The sequence below is a fragment of the Papilio polytes genome, unplaced genomic scaffold (genome assembly GCF_000836215.1).
Source record: "Papilio polytes unplaced genomic scaffold, Ppol_1.0 DF824269.1, whole genome shotgun sequence".
Taxonomy (NCBI): Eukaryota; Metazoa; Arthropoda; class Insecta; order Lepidoptera; family Papilionidae; genus Papilio; species Papilio polytes.
Genome location: NW_013524935.1, coordinates 714,325 through 729,672, shown reverse-complemented (window position 1 = coordinate 729,672; position 15,348 = coordinate 714,325). Strand labels below are relative to the sequence as shown.

The window sequence follows — 15,348 nt, the reverse complement described above, 5'->3', positions numbered from 1 at the left end:
CGGCCGTGGTGCAACCCTCCCCACGCTAAGTTACGGCCACGGCCTTATGTGGGTCGGCTTTTTCGGACAGGGTTAGGCGATAGCGTGCCGTGTGCTCTACCGATTGCGTATGATGCGGCAATAGTTAGGGTTGTCGATATTTTGATTAGTTTTGGAATTCAAGGAAGTGTAATAGGATTGTCGAAGATTATCTTTTTCTTATAAGTTTTTTATACTCTTGGACAAGTTGTGCGTGACTCAGGATAACAAGTTTAAAACGAGATAAGGGTCTTCAAATTAGTTTTTTTCGTGTAAATGTTGAAGGGTTAAGTAACATGGACTCTTTAAATTATTTTTAACACAAATAATAATAGTTCATTCTAATAATTAGAGACGTCCTTTTGATAAAGGCTTATTTATAAAGCGAGGATAATACCAATGGCAGATTTCGCGCGATTTTACCAAATTTTTTTCATCTATGATGTTTATTTATAAGTGAAACTACATCGAGTAATGGTGGGTTATTATTTGAATTACCATATAAATGCCAATGTAAATTCATCAAATTTCGTAAACTCGGAACACGTAATAATTGCGACATACATACATATTGATGCACGTGGCTTCGATCGTCCTAAATCCTATGGTTGTGAAATAGCCCGCGTATTGAGTGATACATGCTTCCTGACACGTACGTATGATTTCTATGATTGGAAACGGACACAATATGTCTATGATTAAGAAACTATGTTGAACTAGCTTTGACCTGCGACTCCGTTCGTGTGGAATTAAAAAAAAAACAAATGTGTGTAGCCTGAGTGTTCTTCCAGACTATCCTCTACATCTATGCCAAATTTCATCGAGATCGATTCAGCCGTTTAGTCTACAAACTTTAACAAACATCCATCCATCTAAACTTTCGCATTTATAATATTAGTGAGATTAGTAAGATTTAAAACTATCCAGTGTTTTTGAGATAGTTTAGTAGGATGGTGACAATTACGTTATAAAACGTTATGATCGTAACTTTCGAGAAAATTCTAGATTAGCGTGTGGTTATAGTTATGTTTACGGGAAGTAAAATTAACCGCAGGTGAAAAGTGAGAGGATAATGCACGTTTTGAAGGTTTAATTTAATACGTAAGAATATTTTTTTATACCACGGAATGTATCTTCCCTCATTGGTCTTGCTTTCATCTTATCCTTTTATTATTTTTTTTACCTTGTTTAAAAATGACTAGCTGTTCCCGTGCGGCTTTATCCGTATGAAATTACGAAAACTTTATTTTATTGTTTACATTTGTCAAATTATCAATTGCAAATGTCAAAATACCAATTACTTTACTATGGCAATCTTGCTTCCTTGATGTTGGCAGCAACTTATGGTCTCTTTCCCACATTAGGGTTTTCATCCAACATATTTACCCCCTAAGTTTAATAGTGTGAAAATGTATAGCCTATAGCGTGACGTAAGTTTAGGGCCTTTTATAAAAAAAAATAATTCAAAAACACGCTGTAATTGCTGACATCTTAGGCAACAAAGAAGTGTGTGTTTACGCTTTATTATAATAGTATAGATTTATCTAAAAAAAGTATAAGCTTGTTAACTAAGATAGACTTGAAAATTACTACAAGTTAATAAAATCTACTTCCGTCGATAAGAAAGTGTGTCAAAGCTGACAGTGAGGAAGCAAATTCACTTTCATCCAGAAAACGAAAGTATGCGCGGGGATACAATGCAACTTACGTCAACAGCAAAGCTTTCCGTCCCTTTCTATCTTATACGTCGATTATATGACTAAGAAAGAGAAGAACCACGTGACCTCTCTTTACTCGCCCTTTTATGGTATGAATTTAGTACTATGGTACAGAGATGATGCTGATCTTGGTTGTAAATATTTTTTACTAGTTTTCGCCCGCGACTTCGTCCGCGTGGAATTAAAATAAACAAAAGTGAGCAGCCTATGTGTAGTTCTACGTCTATGCTAAAATTCACTAAACCGTTCAGCAGTTTAGGCTACAAACTGTAACAAACATCCATCCGTCTAAACTTTCGCATTAATAATATTAGTATGATAGTAAGATGAGGTCTAAACATAGTATGGTAAAAATGTCATATTAACAAACCTAACAGATGCGGTCAGCAGCTATCAGTCTTGCATTTAGAAATAAGCTAAAGGCTTAGCTTATCCAGAAAGCCTTATAGTGTTGAGGATTTTTTTAGATAACCCTTTTCTTGTTAGTGTATCTGTAGAGATACATCAATTTTTTTTTCTAAGCACTTTGGGTCATCAAGATTAAGTGCTATGAATATTATTTTGATATTCGAAAAAATAAAATTCTGCCAAGTTAAGGGATAAAACTGTTTTAATATTTGCATATATTTAACTTATTTGACTTGTAACTTGTTAGTAAAGTTGTATTTGTAAATAGATTTGTCTTAACTTAAATATCAATAGCTTGAAAGGCAACATATGTATACTAATATTGTAAAGTGGAATGATTTGTATTTTTGTACGTATTAAAATAACTTAAAAACCGTTGGGCCGATTTCATAAATTTTTTCACCATGAAAGAGCTATGTAATCAGTGATGACGTAGGCTATATTTTTTTATGCGGGGTGAAGTCGCCAGCAATAGCTAGTAAAAATACATTACTATCTCATTGAGTAGGTTATCGGTCTTATTCACTATATGTTGTAAAATACAGTGTGTAACATACATACAAAATCACTCAGTTGTCTACAAGTACTTCCCTAATGAATCACATAGTTGTGACACACGTTACGCTTCTCGATTGCGTCTAGTTTAAAAAGTTAATAAAACTGTAGGATTCCACTGTTATCGATGATGTCGTTTAGTAATTGGTATTTGGTGAGCCGGTTTAGGAGAATTAGGGCCTGTCCCACCAAATTGTAAATTATCTGATAGCAGCCAACGTGAAATATGTGATGGAAATATCGGAATTTGTTACCTTATCTAACAATGACGTTTTACGCTATCTGAACATCTATTAGCCAGTGGTGGGACAGGCCCTTATGTATTAAATTAGCTACTATATATACATGCGTATACTTCCTGCTTACATCGTTATTTTGATTCTAGAAACTCCTATATTACATGTCAGTGAAGATTACAGCCAGAAAGATTGAATCCACTTTCTCATCTAAAACAAAAGTGCTTCACGATAATTTTTCATTAACCGTAATTTTACAAATAAAATAGGCGCGCGTTCATCGATTTTTCTTATCGATAGTGGTGCAATCGAGTCGAATTTTACTCGATTATGTAAGAGGTGTACGTGATTCGCTACGCACTGCTGCCCCCGATGTGAAACTATTCCTTGACTCCAGGTGTACGAGTGTGAGGGGAATTTTAATGGAGAGTAAAGGCGCATCAAAAATTGTACGATACATGAGAATAATACATCCTTTATGAGATTGAGAGATGTAACCATTTTCATCACAATCGGTTCCGTGTACTATTAATTAGTTTGTTCCGTTAATGCGCAGTCTATAAACTTTACATTTGGGAAACATGGTTTTATGTCTTTTGAAGTCGAAAAATTTTTAGCTTTCATAATAGCAAAAAGATTCTTTTTCCAATCTATACTGATATAACAAAACGTAAACACACACTACTTCGTGGAGTAGGATGTCAGAAATCACAACGTATTTTTGAAACATATTTGAGCAAAAATTAAACTTAGGGGTAAAGAATTGGAAAAAAACTCTCATGTGGGAAAGGGACCATAAGGTATAAGCTGCCAAAGTTAAGGAACCAAGTTTATTATGGTAACGATAATTTTGACATTGCAAATTGAGAATTACACAATTGTAAACAATAAAGTTTTTATAATTTCATGCAGATGCAGCCGCAGGGGAACGGCTAGCCGTGTAATAAATCAGAATTGGAATAAACAGAATGTTTCACACATAAATGTTAGCTCAAAGAGCATCGAAAATTCTACACTGTGCTCATTATACTCTACTTAGTTTATCTCTTGTAAAGCATACTGTACAGATGCAGTGATATCAGAGTGTAGGCGGCGTTGCGTTTATATAACGCAAGGAAGTGCAGTCGACTGCATCTCGAACCTGTCCGTTGCATGCTGCAATTACTGATGTACTCGCGGTGTACCGATACTAGCCTATCTATGTAATGCTGTAAACTTACGTGCGATACATTGTGTAATACTAACAAAATACCTAAGTACTAATGTAATCTTATTAATATTATAAACTAGCTGTTACTCGCGATTTCAGCCGCATGAAATTAAAAAAAATAATAAAAAAATGACCTATGTTACTCGCAGATAAATTACCTTTTCAATGGTGAAAGAATTTTTCAAATCTGCCCAGTCGTTTTTAAGTGAATCGAATGCATGCAAAAATCCAAAAATACAAATCTTTCTCCTTTATAATGTTAGTAGAGACGTAATGCGATGTTGTTTGTAGCCTAAACTGCTGAACGGATCTCGATGAAATTTGGCATAGATGTAGCGGATAGTCTGGAAAAACATATAAGCTACTTGACACGAATGACAGTTGTGATGCGAATTAAATAACATGTCATGTCTCGAAAAGTTAAACCGTTCAGACACGAAGGACAGCTAAATCTAAAAACATTCGTAATTATAAATGTACCTCCAAAAAAAGTTTTTACCTTCCGCTTTGTGTTTTTTTACTTTTTTGCTCGTTAACTTATTGTACTAAATGTTAATAACTATTAACGAAAACAGTTTATGGTCCATTTATTATTGAACGTTTCCACGAATTATATTTTTGGCAAAACTAATTGATTTTATGCTTGTTGGTCCGCATCGGAGCATATCTCGATGTTATGAGTTATTACTTGTGTAGAGGAAAGCCTGTATAAAGATTGATAGTCTGATGACGTCACAGGATAAATCACAGTACTGCTCTGTAGATGACCAAACCCCCTCCCTAGCCTAAATCATTGATACAGAAGAACTACACTGATGTTGGGACTTCAATAAATGTATAAATTTAGTTTCTTCTATTTCAGACCTAATATTATATAGCCATCGTTCTCATCTTGTCTTAATTGTTTTTCTACTCGACGGTTTATAATGAAATGTATGACTTGAAAGAATAATTTTAAAAAAGCGCCATCTAGTGTGACATATCGAAATTTTTCTTCGCGATGACAAATAATCAAGTGTAGAAGAGTTTTAAAACTAGATGGCGTTGTATGTTCTAAATTTTAATTATATCATTTAAAATATTGATTTTCATAGTCTAGTGTCATAAAAGATATTAGATTTAAATGTAAAATAATTCGTATTTTCTAAATTTTACAATGAATTGATCAAAGGTTTAATAAAACTAGTTTTAAATAACAAAAATATATTCTTAGAGATTTTGTACAAATATTAAATTGTGTTACAGTATAACTTAAAAATATTCATCACTAGCGAATGTCTATAAGTCTAGTCATGTTAACTCTAAATGACTATACATCTTCGAATCGATTTTAGACACTAATTTTTAATATTTACATACTTAAATAAATTTGTTTACAATCAACAACTTACAAGTATTCAGAGATAAATAGTTCTTAACTTTGACTCACTTATTTCACACTTCAATTTGGTCATAACACGAGCCAGTCTTCTTTGATCATATCTGATGCCTTTTCACCTATCATAATCACGGGAGCGTTAGGGTTACCACTAATAATAGTTGGCATAATACTTGCGTCGACTACACGTAAATTGGCAACACCGTGGACTCTCAATCTGGGGTCAACTACTGCATCTCGATCGTGTGTAGGCCCCATCTTACATGTGCCCGTGGGATGGTAGATCGTAAATGTGAAATGTTTCAAACTACATTCCCAATATTCGTCGCTGAAGAGAGTAAGGTGCGAACACCCCGGCATCGGAATGGTGTGAGGTCGAGATCCATATTTCTGGAATGCTGTTGTATTAGAGAGTGCAAACGCTATCTTTATACCCTCAGTTAGAACTTGAATATCTTCCTTATAAGCGAAGTAATTGGGCTCTATCGATGGTGGATGGAAGGGATTTCTGCTTTTAAGTTTCACCCATCCCGAACTCTTAGGTCGCAATAATAAAGGCAGTATTGTCCAAGTCTCCGCGTTTTCTATAGGTTTGTACACAGTGTTATAAACCCTATCACGTAAATTTAAGATTTTTCTGATCTGTTCACCGCCATCTGAGTTCACTGAACTCGGGGCGAAATGAAATTGTATATCAGGCCAGTTGCCCGACGGTGGGGCGTACTTAGTATTTACGAAAGCAAGCCCCTCCACGCCTTGTGTCGTCATAGGTCCTTTTTCGTATAATATGTAGTTCATTGCAACCGCGAACGTTTGGAAGCGGTCCTTTTTGAAAGTGACCGGTTTGTTGACGACGAATGTTAAACCACCCAAACCTACGTGATCTTGCAAATTATGACCGACTTTTAGATTAGCGATCAGCGGTATTCCGTGCTCTCGCAAATGATCTGCAGGCCCGATGCCGCTTAGCATCAGAAGCTTAGGTGTTGCCAACGCACCAGCGGACATTATCACCTCTCTCTTTATGCGCACCTTTTGTCGTTCACCATTTCTAATGAATTCGACGCCGTAAGCTTGCTTCTTAGCGGGATTAATTAAAATCCTTGTTACCTGCGCTCCCAGAGCGATGTGCAGATTAGTCCGTTGACGGACCGGTCGGAGAAATGCTTTAGCCGTGCTACATCGGCTTCCACGGCGCATGGTCGCTTGGGTCAACATGAAACCGGTTTGTTTCGCACCGTTTATGTCACGATATTCGTAGCCTAGTTCCATACCGCCTTTGAGAAAAGTTACCGATAGAGGCGTGCGCCACGGAGCTTCTTGAACTGTCAGGTAACCACCGGTGGAATGGTAGGGTGTTTCAGCGAGATATGGGTTTCGATTGTCTTCTGATTTTAAGAAGTATGGAAGAACTTGATCGTACGACCAACCGGGATTACCCAGCGCTTCCCATAAATCGTAGTCGTTGCGATTTCCTCTGACGTATACCATGGCATTTAGGACGCTACAGCCGCCGAGGACTTTGCCACGCGGCCAGTTGCAGCGGTCCCCATTCATGGCGAGACAGTAGGAGCGGTTATTTGAAGGCGTCGTCTGAAACTTCCAGTCCATATCGGAGAGTTGCGTGTATCCGGCCAGCGCGGGGATGTCGGAGATTTCGCTCTCATCCTGTCCAGCTTCCAGTAGTAATACAGTCCAGTTGCCGATCTCCGACAGGCGCGAGGCAACAACCGCGCCCGCCGACCCGCCGCCCACTATCACAAAGTCGTAAATCGGCATTATCTGAAATCAAACGTTATTTGATAAGTAAGCTTTTTGTAAATTACGAATTACGAAACACGTATCTTTGTAAGTTTATCGTGATTATTTTATCTTCGCCAAAAGCCTACACGACCGGGTTAGAGATTACGGTTTTTGAAACTTTCTACTCAGCGTTGACGTTTATATCTGAGATACAAATAAAGAAAAGAAAAAGGACGTTTTATTTCTTATTATAAAATGTAAGTCCCTTTCTTGCTCAGACACACAATTCTACACTCAAATTTGAATAACATAATTGAAACGTAGCACTTTAGGACGACCAGACTAGAGTGACTTTATTGTCCCATGGTTAATTTTAAGTAATGAATGTACTTACAGCATTGATGTCCGTGATATATGACTCCGGATCGTATTGCTGGTATCTGAAGTACGTGATCCCAAGCGCCAGGAGTGGTATCAGACCCAGCACGGTGATTGGCGACGGCGCCAAGCTCGCGAGCGCTCCGGCCGCCTCCATCCTCACCTTCCAAAATCATCTACTAACTAACTATATACAACTTATGCTACACTCCAACTAAATCCAGCCCTCTATCTTCAATCTCTGCTCGTCTTCAGATAGGATCTTAGGCGTGTAATTCCTTATTCCGGCTTTCTTTGGCGTCGGCCCGGCTTTAAGTTTAGCTTTCTCTGTGTCACTAAGGTAGCCTTTTAGGCGAGCACTTTTTATTTCGTTGTCGTTGACCTCGAACAATTGCACCTGAAAAAAATATTAACATTATGTTCTTTAACATTAAACGTAATCATTTTCAATTATTTCGCCTGCGTGAAATTATTTTACTCTACTACTACAAAATGAGGTTACTTACAGATAAATTACCTTTCTGACGGTGAAAGAATTTTTAAAATCGGTCCAGTAGTTTTTGAGTTATTTCAATACATACAAAAAGCCAAAAATACAAATCTTTCTTCTTTATAATATTAGTATAGACAGGGAATTTACAGTACTGGTAAGTTTAATTTTAAATCTCATTTGTCAATTACAAGTGCTGCTTTTAATTAAATTCTCTTACCTTGTAGCGTTTTTCTTTAGGTATTTTGACTGGTTTATACAGTTCTTTGTTGACGTCTTTGTAATGATCGTTCTTGTACAAGGACGTACAATAATAATTGCTTTTAGAAGACCTATCAGATCTGAAATCGTAAGCACTTGAACCGCTTCTATATCCGCTGCTTTCGTTTGAAGAATCACTGTTGCTGTCGGGACTTCGTCTAGATTTGTGTCTGTATTGCTCGTTGGCGCGGTAGTCGGATTTGTATCGAATTGGATCGTCTACCTTGTCGGTGTATCGTCTCACTTGAGCGCCGCGGTGAGCGACGTGGGATTGCTCCTGTCCCATGTTGAGGTGCTTGGCATACACCTGCGGAACGGTGTTTTGTGTCTGGAATAATAGAAATTTCGAAATTAAAAAAAATAACTCTTTGATGGAAGGTTCAATCATTATACATACTTTACGCATAACTGAGTCATATAAATGAATTTAAAAAAAACAACTGATCTTCGCTTCGCAGAAAATTCCGCTTCAAAAAAAAATTACAGATTTCATGTAAAATGTAGTCATTTTGATTAGTGTTAAGTATGAAGCCTTGTTAATTACATGGCGTCGTCATTTTGAAAGAATTCCAATTTTTATTTAAATCTAAGTCTAAGTAGGCACTAGGCATGCATTTTAATTCTATGCACATGTTATGGTCGATAGTTGCAGAATCAGTAATTAAAATATACAAGTACCATTAGTAGGCATGTTGTACACAGTTGTGGAACCACAGTCTTCATCTCTATATATAAAAACATATTGGTTTGTTTGAATTAAAAATAGGCCAAAAACAGCGTCAGCTAATTCGACATACAAATCTGCGATAGTTGATTTGTATGCGAGCGGAGTTGAATCACAAGGAATCATATCCCGAGTCATCACTCGCTGTTCAGTCGAGTCAGTTAAGACCCTCCTGATGGCAACGAGTATTTCAGTTCAGGAAAGTGTAGTACTCGGAGCGGTGGACAAACTATAGTGTGAATTTTAATCGCGCAGCGCCATCTATCCGCAAGTGGCGGTATTTGTGTACTGCGACGGTCAATGACCTTGGCCTTGCTTACCGTTATTAGTTACAGATAAGTTGTTATCCATTCATTGGAAATGTGTATGTAAACAGCTGTTTAGTTCTTTTGTACGAGTATTTATTCTGCTTTTAAATCTGCTTTTTGTTCTGGAATACAAGTGTTAGAAAAATTTATAAATGCAAATAAACACCCATATGTGTATGCTCCTACGTAGACTATAGTAAGTAACAATTTTGCAATTTACACCTTGTTTATTTTTTAATTAACCTGATAAAGGCTAATTTATTGGATTTTGAAGGTCACGATAGAAAGAAGTGATTTTTTTTATTGTATTATCTATCTATGATTATTATAAAGAGGAAAGATAAGTATTTTTGTATGTTTTGAAATAACTCAAAAAATACTGGGCCGATTTAAAAAATTCTTACACTGTTAAAAGGCAAAGCTATCAGTGGCTAAGTCTATATTTTCTATGTTTTTTAATTACGCGCGGGCGGAGTCGCGAGCTGTTGCTAGTATTCTTTATAGTTTATTCAACAATGTAGTTAAAAACTGAGGAAATCAGAATCCTCGAAGGTTCATTGAACAGTCCCTTAGTGTAGTTGTCTCTTAGTGGCAAAATAAAGATTGAATACGGAAAGAATGAAAGCTTTCTGGGTTATTACTTATACCAACATTGCACCGGAGAAAGGTCGAAGAAATGATGCGAATTGTCCGCTAATTTTGTTGTAACTTTCACTTTCTTTTCTAAATATCTCAATGATTGCATATTCTTTTTTTAAATAATGTTATTACAGTAGTTAAGTAATGTAATTTTTGCAAAGGCGTTATCAGGGTAGATGGGGGGAAGCTGCTCCCCGTAGAACAGGGGTGGCGAACATATATCCATCAAAGTTTTTTAAAGAAATGTTTAATGCGGTCTTAGACGTGCTTTCTATTTTTAACTGATTATTAAGTCATTTCCACGATGCATGTAATAAGATCGCGTTCGCTACGTAATACTTCATACTTTTTCGTAGTGTTTTTATGATCCTCGACGTGTCAAAAAAATTTCGTGTGCTATTTATGGCACGCATGCCAGATGTTCTCCACCCCTGGCCTAGAGTATCAAAAGATGTAAATTAGATACAAAATTACTTCTAATAAGATTACGTCGCCCGTATTCGATTTAGAGATTACAAGGTCTACGAAGGATCTAAGGCCCAGGTGTGTAAATTAACTTGTAGAAGAGGTAATCACACAAAGCATTGAAGCATTGAACACAACGCGTAACTAATTGTATAACGCGCCGCGAAGCCGTTACGAATACCACTGCTTTCTCACAATACATTAAGAACACAAGTAAACATTCAAACAATGTCTATATTAGCAAACACCATATTTAAAAGCAGGCGCACATCTTTGACGATTGTCAATTGTTTCGCAGCCAATTCAACTGTTTATTTGCACAATAATAACGTACTAAAAATCGAATAGTGTGCGCTCCATATAAACTTTTGTGTTATTATATAAACAGTTGTGCGATAGTTTAGTTTCAGATGTGCGCACGCTCGTATTACTTACTATCTGTCACCCGTGAAGTCGTCCACGCAATAAAAAGTAGCCTATATTATGCCCGTCTATGTCAGCTACCCTTTAATGAAAGTCCGGTCGATATCGGCCCAACCGTTTCGGAGATTACCCGGAACAAACGCGGCTTACGGACAGACAGACAGACAAAAAAAATGCTGTTTTCGTTATCAGCAACGCAAATACATCATCTTCCCGGAATCTGGATTTTTTTTTGATCTTACAAACAAACAGAAACAAAATATATTATTTATAACACGGCTAAAACTCACGTGGAAACTTTCGGTGTTGGCACCGACCAGTTTCAAACCCGTAGGGGTCCTTCTTCAGGGTGAGTGGATGCCGTCTTTATTCGCTATCGCGTCGCGACGGTCCTACGGTCCTACGGGTTTGAAACTGGTCGGTGCCTACACCGAAAGTTCCCACGTGAGTTTTAGCCGTGTTATAAATAATATAGTATAATGTCTCACGAAAGTTTTAATAAGTTAAGAAACAAAACAATTGAATTAATTATTTTAAAACTGATATTTCATACTCTGTTATCGTTGCTAACTCTATTAGGCCTTTCGGTGGACAATGCTCCAGCTTTGCTAAAGTGAAGTTAGTCTGTCGATCACGAGATCTTGGCCTATTATAACACGTGTATAATGATTATATGACAAAAATACAGCAAGAATTTAATTGATTTTAGTACAAAGAAAGGCCAAAATATATCATCGTCTTTTACGACTTTTTACATTCCCGTTAATTGGTTTATCGACTTTGTTTCATCACTTTCCGTTACATTACAAAACGTTTCACTTGTGTAAGTATTCGCAAGTTGTTGTTAATAATGTTAAGTTATGATATAACTTGGAGTTTTTTTAGAAATGCACTAAGTGAACTACACGAGCAATACTGTTTTGTAACTTTAAAAGGCATTCTCCCCATTTCTCAATCTTTTATTTATTAATTTTTTAGACATATGTCGAATATTAAAACTCCAAACTCAATATCTTATCAAATCTCATTTCGATTATGTACCTGGTTTAAAACCAGTTTTAGATTTTATCGAAATATCTTATTATGGCATTATGTGGATGGCTAAAAAGGTAGAGGAAGACTGAAGAAAGTATGGATGGATTATGTGGAAGAGGATATGCTTAAGGCAATAAATTCTGATATAACGGCTGATAGAGATGTATGGAAGAGTTCATACTGTGCCGACCCTCCGTAAGGGAGTGCTGATGATATTAATATGCAGGTAAATTTCTTTGCTCTTTTAATTATACCAGAAGTATTCAAATAAGGAAATTCCCGACTATGATGTAATCTTTAACCGCATTAAAGTTTTTTTTTAATTTCACCCGTAGTTCTTTCTTGTTTCGAAAGAAAAGCTTTTAAAACCATCATGTTATTGACCAGTTATTATACGGTATTGACCCTTGTAATAAATTGCGGTAAAACAAAGTATCCGAGACCGCGGGAATCACGCGAACCAACGACCCGTAAGTAATTATTATTCATCAATTTTAGTTAAATATACTAATGGCCGAATGCTGAAACGACATTTTAATATGATAGCCACTCTTAAAATCAATAACAATCTTGACTTCTGTTAGTGTAAGCGGTGAGCGACGTGTTTTAGATTCGTTTCAATATTCCGCCGTGTGTGCTTGTAACCCCCTTATTCTATTAGTTGATACTATGACTACTTTGAGGTGTTTATACTATAAAGTATAGATAACAAGTTTATTTACAAATCTATGTACTTGTTTATATTTTTAAAACCCGAATTTTTTTATTTTGTTTTTTTTATGTAATTGGTTAATTTGTCGTCTATAAAAAATTTGTGTAGTTTTAACGATATGTTAAATCTTTTTTTATTTAGACATCGCAAATGTCAGCTTTTAGGTTAATGGTGTTGAGAAACGGTCCCAAAAACACTACCAAGATAACCGGTCACTTGTGTGCTCACAAACCAGTTACTTCATGACGACTCTTTAATTTTGCAACGTTATATCGCAATTCGTATCTGATAATAGACGTACATTTTTAGACAGGGATACAGCATAATAAATGTTTCAACTATTATCTTGCCTTGTAACATTTTTACGCAGTCAAAGAATTAAATTTGCAACCCACGCAAATGAAATAAAAACACAGCAGATGGGTTTTCATCCATTTTTATTGTATTATGATTGAATTATTGTAATTCAAAATGCCAGTACTTGTTTTATAAATAGGAATGATTTTTATTTTTGCATTTTTTGTATATATTGAAATAACTCAAAAACTAATGGGCCGATTTCAAAAATTGTTTCACCAATAAAAAGTTACGTTATCAGTGAGTAACATATGACATTCAATACGACCTACTATCGTAGTTGAACCTGTGTTTACTCAAATATGGATGAACTACTCTTGTATGATTTAACCATGAACTTTCGTTAACAGATGTTAACTGGAAATAATTTTGACATTTTATTGACTTTTAAATTGGAATTTATTAAACCCGGGATCACAAAAATGTATTTTTTTTCCTTCTTTATGGTCCATTTCGAATATAATCATATTTCAGAACCGATAACTGATTACTTTTTATGGAATGTGGTTTAATTTCGAGAACTTTAGAGGATAAAGAGGACCTGCACTAAAGATGTCAAGGTTATTTAATGTTATTGGTTTAACGATAAAAGGTGTGCATTTAAGGCCTGTCTCACCACTGGCTCAGTCAGATAAGGAAACAAAATCACTTTTACACATTTGGTTGTTATCAGATAATTTACCATTTGGTGGGACAGGCCTTTAGTGTCATAATTTTTCCGCAATGGCTGGTTTTATATTTCTGATTATTTTTTTATTGTATTGTTAAGGTTGTGGAAACCCACTGTTTTAATTGATACCCTTTTGTCTTCTTTACAATATTATTCGATGTTCGTAACAATTTAATTGAGAACGAGGTGTAAGTATGTCGGTGTACGGTATTCGATGCGGCCACAATGAATTATTTATAATCTTGATTCGTCTTGAATTATGCAAATTTTTTCATGACATTTTTTTCTTGCATAAACCTTATAATAACGAATATAGGAATGTTAACATTGTTGTAACAGATAGGAAATAAATGACATTTGTTGTAAAAAATAGACTTTAATGCAGAATAACTTCAAGCTGTATGTCCTAAGTTATAAAATACTAGCTTCTGCTCGCGACTCCGCCCGCGTAGTATTAATAAAAACAAAAGAAAGTAGCCTATGTGTTCTTCCAGACTATTCCCTACATCTATACCAAATTTCTTCTAAATACGTTCAGACGTTTAAGCTACAAACTCTAACAAACATCCATCCATCTAAACTTTCGCATTTATAATATTAGTATGAAGTATGACTAATATTCCATTTCTCCGAGTTATCTCCTATTTTAAACTCGCAATCGAGTCGCTTAAATGTGTTAATTTTTTCATATAGAAATAAGGCAACTTAATATTACTCAAGTCAAAGTTATCAATAAAATAAGCACAATTATTTAGTCTACGTGAGTTAAAGCACGACTTACACCCATACCGATTTAATTGAGGACATCACCAACTAGGACAAACTGAAATCGGACACGTCATATTGATCCTTATGACAAGGTCACAAAGGTTATAATCGTAAGTCAGGAAGTGGACATGCGGACGTGATTCGGTGACAGGTGTATAGGAGAAAGCTAAATACTGGATCTAATGATAGTACACGCGGGTAGAACAATTACGCAGAGTAGTAGAACTGTACAGTACAACGAGACAGGGAGATGTTTTGACAGTATCTGTACAGTACAAGTACGGTTCTCAAAGTAATTAAATTTCAGTGATTTTTTTTGAGGTTTATAATGCATTTGTTCGGCAGCCATATTTCAATGGACGCAAGTCAAACTAAATTATGGCAGGTAAATACCTGTCAATGTCAAAAACGTATAACAAATTCATTTCCGTTCTGTAACTCTCTAGTTTTACACATTTTCTGACAAAGCATGTGCTTTTATTACTCTGAAAGCTTGTTAAGGTATGTATACTAAACTGTAGCTAATATAGTGACAGTTGTACATTGCGAATTTAATTTTTTGACAAAAATAACATTATTGCACTGTCTTACTGCTTACCTGATTCTACCCGCGTGTGAAACTGGTATAAGTGTAAATAAGTATTAGGCATCGTATTGTGTAATACCGAATTATGGACATCACTATCAGTTTCTATTTGTAGTTGATGTGTAGGGATGTGACACGATTACACAAGCGGGTACAGGTATCGGAATATTTTAGTATTAATGGGGATGTTTCCTAATGTTACAAATCCAAATAAAGTTATGTTTAATATTTTAAAGACAGCATTTTATAACCTATAATAACATTTA

The 15,348-nt window shown here is 35.7% G+C and overlaps 2 protein-coding genes across 2 annotated transcripts in view; one reads left to right on the top strand and one right to left on the bottom strand.

Moving 5' to 3' along the window:
• LOC106107315 (flotillin-2) overlaps positions 1-15,348 on the top strand; it is a 164,263-nt gene that overhangs the window by 68,818 nt on the left and 80,097 nt on the right. The gene's annotated exons all lie outside the window — the stretch shown is intronic.
• Positions 5,332-8,624, bottom strand: LOC106107306 (glucose dehydrogenase [FAD, quinone]). Its single transcript, XM_013288112.1, has 3 exons — positions 8,355-8,624; positions 7,661-8,041; positions 5,332-7,305 (listed from the first exon to the last, which is right to left on the bottom strand). Exons 2-3 carry the CDS (start codon positions 7,799-7,801, stop codon positions 5,596-5,598), a joined length of 1,851 nt encoding a protein of 616 aa, XP_013143566.1. The 5' UTR covers positions 7,802-8,041; positions 8,355-8,624; the 3' UTR covers positions 5,332-5,595.

Coding starts and splice junctions, on each gene's coding strand:
- LOC106107306 (XM_013288112.1), bottom strand. CDS start 7,801: ATGGAGGCGGCCGGAGCGCTCGCGAGCTTGGCGCCGTCGCCAATCACC. Junction 7,306..7,660: donor ATATCACGGACATCAATGCT/GTAAGTACATTC, acceptor GTTTGATTTCAG/ATAATGCCGATTTACGACTT.